This window comes from Barbatula barbatula, assembly GCF_947034865.1.
Source record: "Barbatula barbatula genome assembly, chromosome: 12".
Taxonomy (NCBI): Eukaryota; Metazoa; Chordata; class Actinopteri; order Cypriniformes; family Nemacheilidae; genus Barbatula; species Barbatula barbatula.
The window spans coordinates 14737041-14751402 of NC_136775.1; the positions used below are offsets into that span (position 1 = coordinate 14737041).

At 37.2% G+C, this 14362-nt stretch overlaps 2 protein-coding genes across 3 annotated transcripts in view; one reads left to right on the forward strand and one right to left on the reverse strand.

Moving 5' to 3' along the window:
- The first annotated feature begins 3818 nt into the window (after positions 1-3818).
- Positions 3819-7786, forward strand: cpvl (carboxypeptidase vitellogenic like). Of its 2 annotated transcripts, none has more exons than XM_079469035.1 (13): positions 3819-3978; positions 4192-4381; positions 4517-4635; positions 4869-4983; positions 5379-5437; positions 5531-5610; positions 5703-5769; positions 5867-5989; positions 6075-6206; positions 6423-6521; positions 6614-6787; positions 6974-7156; positions 7297-7786. In XM_079469035.1, exons 2-13 carry the CDS (start codon positions 4201-4203, stop codon positions 7399-7401), a joined length of 1437 nt encoding a protein of 478 aa, XP_079325161.1. In that variant the 5' UTR covers positions 3819-3978; positions 4192-4200; the 3' UTR covers positions 7402-7786. The 2 variants fall into 2 exon arrangements, with proteins under 2 accessions (XP_079325161.1, XP_079325160.1); XM_079469034.1 differs by having other exon boundaries at positions 3915-4123.
- Positions 7787-8822: 1036 nt separating this feature from the next.
- creb5b (cAMP responsive element binding protein 5b) overlaps positions 8823-14362 on the reverse strand; it is a 50704-nt gene continuing 45164 nt past the window's right edge. The window contains exon 11 of the mRNA XM_079470438.1: positions 8823-12167. Coding sequence (XP_079326564.1) covers positions 12055-12167 — 113 coding nt within the window. The 3' untranslated portion in view covers positions 8823-12054. The remainder of the gene's footprint in view (positions 12168-14362) is intronic.

Genomic DNA, 14362 nt, shown 5'->3' on the forward strand with positions numbered 1-14362 from the left:
GCTTAAATTAATCAAATACATAAATATTATGTTTGGTCGTAGTTGTTTTAGTACGAAAAAGTATGAACTGAGTTTTTATAGTAAACAAGCTGTGTTTCGATCATGTGAATTTAATTTACCTTAAAGGAATTGTTCAACCAAAAATGATAATTCCGTTGAACACAAAGAAAGATATTTGGAACTAGCAACGTACATTTCTGCGGCACAAGTAGAAGTATTGCGTTCAACAGAACAAACATATAGCCTATATAATAGTCTTTTCCACAATGGTATGGTGCCCCAGAATCTCAGGTTAATGATATGAAATCAGGTGAATGAATTCTCATGTTGAGTCTTTACTGCCGTCACTAAAGACGAAGAACAGGAAAAAACAACAAATTACTTGCAGTCAAACAGCGTTAGTTGAACACAATCTGCAAATAAGTATATGGACGAGTTGACATTGCTGCACAAAGTCTGTGCCAGTCTCCAGATTGTGGTCAAAAAGTAACTCATTTCTTCATTCAACTTCATTCAACTTCTGGCTGATCCCAGCACTAGTCATCACTAGATGACATGAGGTTGAGTCTGTCTGTCTCCTAACATCAAAAATACATCTTTACGTTTATTTTTGTTGTTGTATGTCTTTTTGACAAAAGTATCCAAATTAAGTAGTTTTGTTTTTTCAAGTCAATGTATTTTAATTGAAAGATTTCAGATAATAATACTAAAAAGCAAAAATACAAAGTAATTCTAACTTCTAGTTGGTCTAGGCCTTGGCACTAGTCATCATTTGATGACATGAGCATCTGGCAGGACAGGAGCTGGCTCTGGCAGTCTTTTTTGGAGGATCTATTGATAGAAATGCAATATAATATACATAACTATGTCTTCAGAGGAGTATAAAGAGCTTTCATAATGAAGCGTTATGTTTTTATTACCTTAGAATGAGCTTTTTCTACCTACATAAACCGTGGGTCGCCTTGCACGGAATTCGCCATGTTGTTTCAACAGTAGGCCTACACTGAAAAAAGGATTATTACTGAATGGATTACCTCAGCGATCGGTTTTAGGACACTTGCTGTTCTCCATATACACGCTGCCCTTTGGAAACATTTAGAAAACATGGAATTAGCTTCCACTGATATGCAGATGATACTCAGCTATATATCTCATCATGACCAGATGATTGAGTACATCTAAGATATAAAACATTGGATGACTTGTAATTTCTTTCTTTTAAATTCTGATTAAACAGAAATATGATTTATCGGACCAAACATAAACAGAATATTTCGATTATAACCTGCTAAATGAAGGCTGCACATACACCAATAAATTCAGTTAAAGACCTATGCGTTATATTAGATCGACAGCAACCTGTCATTTGGAAATCATATCTCAAATATCTCAAAAACAGCCTTCTTCCACCAAATGACAAAATATTCTATGTGTCTATGTATTTATACATTTGTGACATCAAGAAAAACTCGACTACTGTAATGCACTACTTAGTGTTTGTCCTGCATCATTAATAAAAAGACTACAGTTAGTTCAGAAAGCAGCTGCCAGAGTTCTTACCAGGTCCCGAAAATACGATCACGTAATCCCAATTTTATCAACCCTTCACTTGCTACCCATTAAGTATTTTATTGACTTTAAAGTTCTTTAAATTACTTATAAAGCCTTAAAGGGTTTAGCCCCTACCTACCTAACAGAGCTTCTATCACACTACACCCATCAAGCTCTATAAACCCTCAAAACTCAGGACTTTTGATAACACCTAGAATAACTAAATCCACCAAAGAGGGTCGAGCTTTCTCATACGTAGCACTATAACTCTGGATTATTTGAGGTCTCCCAATTTAAATCTAGATAAAAGACACATCTTTTCAGCCAATAATTCACTTATAAATAATAAATAATAATTAATAAATGAATGAACAGCAGCTGCGCGTATTATTCTCTGCTCTCCTCCACCGCCTCGGGATGCTTATCCCGACAGATTTCGCCAGGCCCAGACGTCATATGCCCATCCTTCCAATCAAAGTCACTGAGTGCAGCTGTGACATGTCAGAGGGGATCTGGCCCTCCTGGCTCAAGATTTTTTTCTCCTTTTATTTATCATTGGAGTTTGGGTTCATCACCACAGGGCCTTGTTGGCTTGCTCACTGGGAGACTGCATTTATAAGATACAATTTGCTATAATGATGCTGCTTGTTCTATAAACACCATGCAACTGTGCTGTGTTTTTCCTTTACTGCATTTTTCAGTTTGTCTTATTTTCTCCTGTAAAGCTGCTTTGGAACAATGCACATTGTTAAAAAGCGCTATATAAACAAATTGAATTGATTATATCAATGTTCCTAAATGCAATGTTTGAATGTTAAATCCATATGTTAAATCCATATCTTTCAACCAATAAACAATTGTTTGATTAAATCTATTTGATTTGATTTGATAAATAAGATTTTTTGTTTTGATTCAATCTATATATTTTCTTTTGGATCAAAAATAGAATTTAAATGAACTGACTTACTTCAACAAGAAATATATAATTTAAGTAGGCCTATATAATATAAGTTTATAAAATAGTTTTTACAGACATAAAATATTATACAAATATTATTTAGGGCAAGCTATTTATTTTTCATTGGATCAATTTATTAAATAGCCTACTGATGTGAATCCTTACCCTGAGATTGTTTGGCTGTTTCAATGAAAACCTTTTTCAGAATTATTCTTATCGTGAATACAAAATGCATACAGTCCTCATTACGTTACATGATGTAATCTAACACGTGGCATTTATCGGTAATGTTCTATTTTCCTATAGCTCAGTGGTTGTGGGCTCAATCCCAGGGGATTGCAGATACCTGTGTAAAATGTATAGGATAATGCAATGTCGCTTTGGATAAAAGCGTCTGCCAAATGCCTAAATGTAAATGTATTTATCATGTTTTGTACGCATTCAAAAATCTTACAGAATTGGTTGAATGAATGACTGACCTAATACATACTTGCTGCCACCTGCCGGTAGCTTTAGTTTCACAATAAGCCATGCTTTTACATTCATACTTTTATATTACAAATATCAATCTCACAATACTATGTATGCAATTGTAATTAATAATTAGATCATATATGTGCCAGGGTAAATACTTCTGTCCCCAATAAAATATTCTTACCTTCATTTAGCGTGTCAACACACGAGGAGGGAGTCGAGGACTAGTGAAAATGTAAATTAAAAACGTAATAGTATACCACAAATGCTTAGAACAACATTACAGCAAATAAAAATACTTAAAATGTTGGTCAACAGAACAGTTTGTTGGACAACCTTTAGTTATTAAGTAAAAATCCAAATAAATGCTGGACGAATCTTTATTACAATAAATATTTTTTCCAAGTCTACGTTTTCTCAAGATAACTATTTTTAATTCAGACAGACGGCCAGTTACGATTTATTGTTGTGGGCTTTTGCCAGGACCAAAAATGGACGGCTTACCACTCTCGCGGTAAAGTGATGTCATCTTTTTTTTGTCACGTTTTTATCTTTTTATTGCCACAAACACAATATACACTTCTACATCACATTGCCGGAGAGAATGAAAGAAAAGAGAGAGGAAAAAATAAAAATGTCACTAAATAAAAGAAGTGCTTTTCAACTACATGCTTTCGGAGCTTGTTTATCCATTTGTTCTCGTGTCATGACATATATTTTAAAATCCCTGATAAAATGTGAAATGTTTGCTTTACATAAGGCCCACTTTGTTTTATGTATATGATATTTAACGTTACCTAATATAACAAATAACTGTAGCTCTGGTTTGGTTCAAGTTGCTGAGCCGCTTACGTAATTTCTTACGTCGTACGCTGAGATCACATGACAAAGCCCACGGTCATATGACTTCCGACGTGACATAAACAACCCTGTCGCTAGTTCTGCCTTGTGTGCCGATGTGACCGGTCTGTGGATTTCCAACTGTCATCCTTAAGGTAAATATCGTATTATTGATGAAGAATATCAACTTTATTTGATGTGGTTTCACACAGAGACAGGAAAGATTTCTCACTGTTTCTTTTAAACTCTCGAGTAATGCTGTCGGATAAGTTTGAGCTTGTAAAGGCAGAAATGCAGAAGGTAACCAGAGTCGTTTAGTCTCATGCCTTGTCATTGATGTCCGTGTAATGTTTCTTTGCTGTCTGCAGTTCCCTATAATGTTGAAGGAAACTCTACGGCTGTTGTGTCTCCTGGCTGTTCTGGAGTCGGTCTGCTCCCGCGGCTGCTCCTCGTTCTTCTGCCGGAGAACCCGGCGTGTGAGCGGCTCAAATGATGGAGCCGACCCGGGCAAACCTCTCATTCTCACTCCCTATCTGGAGGAAGGCAAGATAGACGAAGGTGTGCTTTTCTAAATGAGAAACATCGTTCATTTCAGGCTGATTCATAAGATGATTGTTTTGCAAGGTCGTGTCAGTTTGATCATAAAATATTCCAGGTTCATGCCAGTGCATCTGTTCTTTTGTGCTCATATAGCCAGGAAACTGAGTTTGGTGGGTCCTCTACCTGGTGCCAATGTCAAGAGTTTCTCTGGATATCTCACCGTGAACAAGACGTACAACAGTAACCTTTTCTTCTGGTTCTTCCCAGCTCAGGTAACAATCTGATAGTTTAACCATATGGCACATTTTTGTTTGACTGTAAAGTTGTCTTTACCACAGCACTAAAGATAAGATGCATCTGCTGACTGTAACTCTTGCGATTTGTCAGTAACACAAGATTTTACTGCTGTCTTGGAATTTTTTACCTACTTTAAGGTTGTGTTAGCCTTTTTTGCCAGGTCATCTGTGTCTTTTAGTGATGATGTTTAATGCATGTCTGTGTTAAGGTGAGACCCGAGACTGCCCCGGTGCTGTTGTGGCTGCAGGGAGGACCTGGCGGCACGTCCATGTTTGGCTTGTTTGTGGAGCACGGCCCATATTTTGTTTACAAAAACCTCACATGTGAGCACAATTATTCACGTTGATGAAGATGAGCGTGTTCGTGCTTTTAATGCATGTTATAATCATGTCTATGAATATTGATGGGTAATTTATTAATGTGTTACTCAGGTTTGTCTGTTTAATGATCAATGTTTGTGATTTTATATCAGTAGTCATGTTTTTTTGCTGACTTGTGACATAGTTTGTCTTCCTCTAACTGGTTCTACAATTGACTATTATTGTTTAGTGGAGAAAAATCTACAGTATTTGTACTGCCTAAACAGCATTTTAAAGTAAATTATGTGTTGACATATCTCTGTAAAAACGACTGTAAATATTATAAACACTATTGATTCCGTAACTTAAAATTGACATTTTATTTGAACGGTAATGGTTCAATGTGTGTCTTTCTCCAGTGGGCTACAGAGATTTCCCCTGGACATCACACTACTCGGTTCTGTACATTGATAACCCGGTGAGCTCATTGTTTTTTATCCAGCCCCTACCATATGTGTGACCAGTGTTTCTGGTAGCTTTATTTAAATTAGATGATTATTTTTTATGTAAGGTTGGCACAGGGTGGAGCTTTACTAAGGACGATCGAGGATTTGCCCAAAACCAGGACGATGTGGGCAGAGACTTGTACAGGTAAATTGTTAGCTGTAATGTTTCCCTATAAAGGTTTATGTTTATTTCCAATGTAACACATGTGATAAATGACTTGTTTGTTTTTTCTTCAGTGCCCTGATTCAGTTCTTTCAGATATTTAGTGAGTTTCAGTCCAATCCGTTTTATGCCACAGGCGAGGTGAGGAAAAATAGAATCGATTCAGAATCCAAATATCTCGTATCGTTGGGTCATTCGCTTCATTCCCCCTTGACTCTCTTAAACTTTTCATCCGCAGTCATACGCAGGAAAGTATGTTCCAGCAATTGGTTACTACATCCACAAGAACAATCCCTCTGCCAAAGTAAAGATTAACTTCAAAGGAGTGGCCATCGGAGACGGTCTGTGTGACCCCGAGCTGGTGAGTTTTCTTTTAAGCATTAGAAAATGATTTACAAAGTGTCATTGTGTAGACTAAAACAACTCTATGATCCTCTCCATCTCAGATGCTGGGCGGTTATGCAGATTTCCTCTACCAGACGGGCCTGGTGGATGAGCGGCAGAGGCAGTATGTAAAGATGCAGACGGATGCAGGAGTCAAACTCATCCAGGAACAGAGATGGGTGGAAGCATTTGAGGTTAGCGTAATGATCCCAAACATATAAGACATCAGTACTGTCAATATGTCATTTATATTTAGAAACTTTGTTTATTCGATTTTAAGGTACTAAAAAGTATACAATAAAACATGGTCCCTGGTGTGTATAAACTATTTTCCTTTCATTGGAGCAGCTGAAACCTAATTTACATTACTAAGAATGTCATCTATTTGTTTCTCCCTCTCTCTCTGTCAGGTGTTTGACAGCTTACTGAACGGTGATGTTGTTCCTTATCCCTCATTCTACCAAAATGCCACTGGCTGCACCAACTACTTCAACTACATGCAGTGTCAGGTACTAAGAGATCCACAAACTACAGTGTAGCCGCCATTGTCTAACAAAAACTTGGGAATTTGATGTCTGGTTCTGTGTATTTCTCTTAACAGGAACCTCCAGATCAGGAGTATTTTTCGTCATTTGTGACTCTACCGGAGGTTCGCCGTTCCATCCATGTTGGCAATCTCACATTCAATGATGGCTCTGAGGTTGAGAAGCATCTGGTTCAGGATGTAATGAAGTCTATTAAGCCGTGGTTGGGTGTTCTCATGGACAACTATAGAGTAAGACGACGTCTGTGATTGTTATAAGAGCATAGTAACCCTTTCATCACATTTTACACTTATTTGGTTTGATATCATTAGTAGAGTAAAAAAGTGTAAAATCATTATTGGTGGATTCGTTGAACTCCGTATGTACAGTATATAAAGATCAGCTCTCTCATGGATTTGTTGGTTGTGCGCCCACAGGTGTTAATCTATAACGGACAGCTTGATGTCATTGTTGCAGCTCCTCTGACCGAGCGCTTCCTGCCCACCGTAAACTGGTCTGGAGCAGACGAGTATACAAAAGCAGAGCGCTTCGCCTGGAAGGTCCAGCCCGGTGATACTGAAGTGGCAGGTTATGTACGACAAGTAAAGGAGTTCTTTCAGGTGAGGATTTTTATATTACTTTTAATATATTGTCATAGGCAAGTTAGAATAAAGTGGATCGCAAAATATCACTATATATATATATATACAGTACAAATTTGTATGACGTATATATTATTTCTCCCTTCTCTGTTATTCAGGTGATTGTCAGGGGAGGCGGGCATATTTTGCCTTACGACCAACCAGAGAGATCATTCGACATGATTGATAGATTCCTCTCTACAGATGGATTCTCATCACCCTGAAGCACAAAGATCACATTAAAAGTGACCACTAAATGATTATGTTTAGTTGTGTGACATGTCAATGCAATTATTAAACGGGCAGGGATATGTTTTTAATTGGCTGCTGTATGTTAAATAAGCAGAGACTGTTTTTATTGTATTTGTTTTTGATTAAAGAATGATTTGGGAGTGTGTACCGCTTTAGTCTTGTCATCTTTTACTGTTTGATCAGCATTTGACGTGTTCATCAATCCGTTTATGTGATTTATGTTTATGGCTAAGTTATGTCTGCACAGCAAGTAGAAACGTGTCTTTCTTTTTCTTTAAATTGTGGGAATTTCAGAAAAGTATGGTATTATAATAAATGAAGTGGCTGGACGAGTGCAGAGTGTATACTGTATGCCCGGGGTTTGGGCACATAACACAGAAGACAAGGATGAGAGGATCTAGTAGATTGGCCCCGAAGAAAAGATACCAAGATAGATAGTTTGAGACCACTATAACCCAAACAGATTTAGCTCATATCTTAAGAAAAATCTATTAAAATATATCAGTTGTTTATATCTACCATGTGTTGTTGGCAGCATTTATGCTAAGTGTCCTGCAGGGGGCGACAGCAGGCTGCTTTAAAACTGCGCACTGAATCTAAATTCTCTCAACAGGTCTAGCTTTTGTTGAAACTAGTTACTTTGTATTAGCACCAATTTTTTATAGCTTATTGCTCCCCGAACTCTCTGTAAGTTTACTCACTCTATGGGTGAGTAAATAATGACAGAATTTTTATTGTAGGGTGAATAAAACCTTTAAAGGTTCTTTATGGATCCATAGGACCTGACAAAGAAAGGTAGGAATCTTTATTTTTAAGAGTGTATACTGTATCTCTGACATCAAATGGGTAATTCAAAATATGTAGGACTCGAGGAAATATTTTCATTTTTCTAATATTTAAACATTTCCCACTAGAACATGGTCAAAGGTGTAAATAAAATGACTACTGTTCAAAAGATTAGGGTCACTCATTCTTCATTCACATATTTTTACATTTTACAAATGGTAAACTTACCAAAACTATACACAAATATAACTGAATTGTGTTGTAACTTTTAAATTCAAATTTTGTTATATTTTAGCAAATTAAAAGTAGACATTCTTTTGTCTAGAATTTGTAAACATGTTTTTAAACCCAATTGACTGGGTTCCTAAGCATAATTTTTATAAACTGTTGCTAAATCTGTTAACATAATAAAAAACATGACTTAATTTTTTCTTTAATTGAATTATCTCATTTTGGGATAACTCAATTTATCATCTCATCTCTTTATATATTTTAGATTTCCAATTGTAGATTTTTCCTCCTCCTTTTTTGATTATCCAGTGTGTAAAATGCAACACAACCTTTATTCCTCAATGACAATGACAAAATCATTCATTGGCAAGACTTTGTAACAGAACAAGTGCTTTATTTTCATATCGTAATATAGCTGTTGTGATCTCACATCTGTACATTTGCATCAACAAAAAACTATTCAAGGCATTAAGAAACATATAAAATATACAAAGTTATGCAAGCGTGTGTGAATTCATTATGTGTAACAAACAATGCAATGATTCAGCTCAGAAATTAACAAGAAAACTTGAAGTGCTATGCAAACATTATTTACAAACAAGTACCAAACACGTACTCCTTTCAAAAAGAAAGGTGGTTGAAATACGGGAACAAGATTACAAAAATGAATGAGAATTTATACATTATTTATAGTTTTGCTGCAATGATACCTTTATAGGTTATGAATGTGTATTCATTGTCCTCCACCTAAAAATAAAAACCTACACACTCAAAAGCACACATATATTTGCGCGGCCACAAAAAAAGTCTCCCTCCATCCTCCAAGAATGCTTTTACAAAATACATGTTCATCCACCGAAAATACATGTTCCACCCACCCTAAAAAAGACTGGTGCCAAATCAACAAATTTAGATTAATGTCTATTACTCACTTAGGGAATGAAAATATTTCCAGTTGAGTCTATTTCTTTGTATGAGTGAGTTTCTTGGGTAAGAGATGACGTGGTCCTACATCTACATAAAGAGACGTGTAAAAAGATGGAGATGAAATTCAATGCAGCTTTAGACTGTTGTCCTTCCTGAAGGATTTTATGAATTTATGGTCCTCCACAGAGATGTGTTTAAAACTGCCGTTTAGCAAACTCCTCCCATCACCATTACATCCTAATGTGGCCTTACACACTGCAAAACATGTTAGTGTAAGCTCTGAGATGTCTACGGCGATGGGAGTGACAATGCATGCATACACAGATCTCAGACTCTAATACAAAACCTACAAACAATGCTGAATGCACCGAAAAGTTGCTTGGAGAGAAGATGAGAAAATTGAGAATGACAAAAAATACACAAGTCGTGTAGTTGGAAAAGTCTTAAAGCTATAGGAACATGTTTCCGAATGTGCCCAAACCAAACCATCGGGTTACAGTTACATCTGGACTCTGCTTTGCTCCAGTCTCCATTGAATGACAGTGGCTGGCTCTCGCTGGTGTGGGAACAGGGTATCACTGAGTCTTCTATATGGCTATTTCATCCTCTGCACACAGAGGTCAAAGTGCATAGACAGCTACAAGATTTCCGCTTCTCAGCGTGGAGGCTCGTGTCCCAAACACAGTGTTGCGAGGAAAGGCGAAGGAAAACTTTGTTTCGTTTAAACGGAGTAAAAAAATCCCCAAAAGAACATGAAACAGTTCTGAGCTTAGCTGCTGGAATAAAGGCCTTTTTCAGCAGAGGCGAGACATTTTCGCCACATTACACAAGACGAGACAAATCCAGCTGACCTGTGGGTCTATGGGAAATTCAGATTTTGTTCTCAGGCCTCCGCGGTTCAAGAAAGTATAAAACGTCCACCAAAACAAAACAAAAAGAAAACGAAACAAAATTTGACAGAGAATCAAAGCAAGGCATAACAGTTCAACCTGAATTGAAAAAAAATGCAGTTTTAACAAGTTGTTAGTATTAATAATGACTGACATTCTTTCTAGGTGAGTACATAAGACAGAAAAATTCAGGCACATAGTGACATTTGGACAGTAGGGACATCTAGTGCAGTCTAGGCAGGTACCTGCATAGAAAGAGTAAGACGCTACTCATACAAAGCGAGCAAAACTGCTTGTCATCTGCAATTAGACAAGAAAGCTGCGAGTAAAGGGATAAAACCTTATTCGGGATTCACACAGGACTCAAGATCTCAAAGCGACAGTGAGCTGCTGAGGGTCCATTGGTCCATGATCATACACTCTCGAGGTATATCACACACCCCTAAAAGCTATGCAGAGAAAACAAATGTTTTACATTGGAATGTCATGATAACAGTAAACTGCTATCTGTATATTTACATTTCCAGTACAACAGTACATATTTCCAGGACTGAACAGTGGGTCCCTAAATTTCAGCAGAATTTCCTTTCGTTCATGATCCACTAATATAAAATAGGACATATCAAAACACATCCTTTCATTTTTGGATTACTATTATTTGGATTTACGATGTAAAAATGCCAGATGAAGATCCAAACAATACTCAGAGGCAAAACTAAAACTTGCATTTAACAATGTTCTTGGCCCTCGTGGAGGTTTTCCATAGCCACAGGTAAAACAAAAGCCTTCTTTTGTTCAACAGCATTATTTTGATGCAAAATTAAATGAACTGACGATGTTTCGCATGTGGTCGGAAATGACCACGAACAAGCACTTAACAGCAATCAGAGCTGTGGTTTTCAGTCCAACAACTGATATTAAACAGATACAACTAAATTAAATTCTATAAGTAGTGAGAATATCCAAATTGATAAGGACCAGCGATGTAAAACGTAAATGCTGGGTAAAATGTCTTACTGTTGTTCATATACAGAGCAACACGACTGGTATCTCACTGGGAAACCCAGAAATCTCAAGTAACTTGTTTCAACTTGATATAAGCATTCCATTAACATGACCTGCATCAGCTTAAACGCCAAAGCTGTTATGTTTTATTGAAATAGCTCAAACATTTATTATTTTTTTAAATGATATCTGAAATGTCAAAATGCTAATAGGCTGAGTTTAATCGGATTTAGATGCTGGTCCGAGTTAGTAAGAAAAGACAATCAGATTTCAGAGCACATCGGAGATTCATATTGCTTCGGTTTACCTTCATGATCATAACCAAATGGAGAATGACTTTCCTAATTTATCAATTTAAATGAGATGAAAGGGGGAATGTGAGAGTTATTATTATAAACTCCTAACACAAACAAAAAGGATACAAACAGCATCTTTTTGGCAATGGAAAATTCATAGCAAAAACAGCCCGTACTACTATTTATGTTTTGTTCATTTGTAATGGCAGTAGTCCAGTCGGGATCCAGGAACAGATGCGGAGCTCGTGTTGCCACAACAATCCGTCAGCTATTTTCTAGAGAAAGTGAGACTTCCTTTTTTCAGTGGACTCAAATGGTAACAAAACAAACAGAACAAACGAAACTAAACAAATTGTGAACCAAGACCAGAAGAAAAAGCTGCCACAGAGGCACAGAGGTGTATGTCTGTCTATAGTTTGCACTCAAGATGTCCGGCATGGGAGAGCGTTGGGGCGTGATGGCAGAGGGTTGGAGTCACTAGTGGATGGGGTTAATATCTGTGCGGTGATTTGGGTGCCGTGCCGGAGGTGGTGATGGTATTGTGCTGAATGACCTGCTGCTGGGTTACAGGGGTGGGGCTTCCAGCCGGACTGCTCTCTGGACCTGAGGTATGAGAGGAGAGATGAAGATGTCCATTCATCCAGCCATCAATCTGCACTGTTCCGATTTGCTCTTTCACTTCCTTAAGTTAAATGAATAAAACAACTGTTGACGTACACTATGTGGACGGAAGTATTGGGACGTCCCCTTCTAATGAACAGGTTTGACTACTTTAGTTAAGCACAAATCTTAATGCTACAGTATATAATGATAGAGAACTGTGCGCTTCACATTTGAAAGCAACAGTTTGGGCCGGGTCATTTTCTATTACATGACAATGGCCTTGTGCCAAGATTAATAAAGAAATGATCGATCAAGTGGGCAGGAATTTGACTGGTCTGCATAAATCCCAGACCCGAACCCAGCTGAACACCTTTGGTACGACTAAATAATAAACAGTCATCACTCAAAGTCATCGAAATATTGTCATTTCAGAACAAAAAGTCTCTTTCAAAACTGCAACAAAGATGTAAACAAAATTCTTTAATAGACGGTTTCAAAGTGACAACATAAACCAACGTTAATGTGCATGCGTGCGTTCGTGGACTGCTCTTAACTTCCAGTACACATTCACAAACAAGAGAGTGCCTGTAGATTATTTTTGATAACAAGCAAAAGAAACCAACAAAAACATTTCTTTGGTAAACTTGTTTTTCAATATTTTGAATTTAGACTCCGATACCAAGCTCAACCGTTAGATGTAAATGTACCATACGGTTTCTTTAAATGTGATCAAACAACGAAATTCAACAAATGCTTTATTTAATGAAATTATGATACAATTAAATAATAAAAAAATGATAGTAGTTTTGTTATTAGACACTAGCCAAACGCAGACCGGAAGTTAACTGCAGTCCTGGCGCACGCGTCCGATGAAACGGTCTATATTGTATGGAATAGCATTAATATTGTTATGATTTAAATAACTGGAGTAGATAAACATGTTTATAAGAAGAGGTCGTCCCAATACATTTCTCTATATAGTGTATATATTAATAGTGTGGAGCTATACAATTATTATGGATACCATAGAACAGATCATTTTGTTTCTGTATTTCATGAGAAACAGTGTTTAAGAGTAATATTTGAATTAATATTGAATTTCTGTGGAATTGTTCTGAAACTATAGATTTTTTACATACTTTTTGGGAAGATTTGAGCAAAACTATCAATTTTCTCTTCATTTGTGAGATGCAACATCACATTTCATTTGACATCTTATTTTAATATTTACATTTTCTTCCTTTGTTCCTTTTCCAAAAGGTCATACATTTTTAAAACCTCATTCTGGATTACTGATGAATTAAAATATCTAGAAAGATGTCCCACAACACATGCATCACCTAAGGTAAATACAGTACATTTATCACTTTATATTGTTAAAGGGCTCTTTTCCTGCGCCACAAGCACTGCAAGGCAACAGGATTTTCAATGACTGTGTTTTCACCTGGCGGCAACCTACAGGTCTTTCTCATAAAACTGGAATTCATCTACTGCCCGCTAGAGACTGGCTTCAAAACATGAATGAGAGAAATAGTGGGCGTGGCTTTCGTCTTTCTCTGCGATTTGATCGCATGTATAAAAACAGCAGTTACGTTTTGACGGAACTGGCGGTAGACTGACAGTTGAAAGGGAGAAGTTAACAGATGCTCGCGTACATTGATAAACGATTTACAATAAACGCTGCAATATTTCATGAAAAAAAGGCTTTGTCGTTTTTTATTTCACTGGGACTTTAAGCCTTAAAGATTTGCATAATTAAGGCCACTTTGAGTGACAGGTGGATTCCCGCTACTGTCAAGCGTGGCAGGCATGGCTTCAGCAACCAGGCACCTCAGCTCCACCTACGTCCCGCCTCTTTGCTCATTTTCAGTTATGTGGCAGTGACGTACTGCCAAGATGGCAACGGTCGGCTCGGCCACACCTTTGGCTTCAAAAACGCTCTTCAAAAACCTACGGATGACGTCACGGACACTACGTCCATATTTTTTTACAGTATATGGTTTTCCCCCTCAGAATAAAACCAGGGAGTGGCAACCTCCATACATTTCAAAATGTCACAAGTATCTATATCAATGGGCGCGTTTTGTACTGTAGTCTAAAATATACTACTCTATACTAAAATAGACACAATAATATACATCCACCATTAGGCTACGTGGTGTCTCCTCTGGAAGCGTGTATGGGTGTGTCGGTAC

What these genes read in the sequence shown, in the direction of transcription:
- cpvl (XM_079469034.1), top strand. Translation starts at nt 4,079, where the DNA reads ATGCTGTCGGATAAGTTTGAGCTTGTAAAGGCAGAAATGCAGAAG. An exon ending in GGAAGGCAAGATAGACGAAG is followed by an intron (nt 4,382 to 4,516) that starts GTGTGCTTTTCT and finishes GTGCTCATATAG; the next exon opens with CCAGGAAACTGAGTTTGGTG. An exon ending in TTCTGTACATTGATAACCCG is followed by an intron (nt 5,438 to 5,530) that starts GTGAGCTCATTG and finishes TTTTTATGTAAG; the next exon opens with GTTGGCACAGGGTGGAGCTT.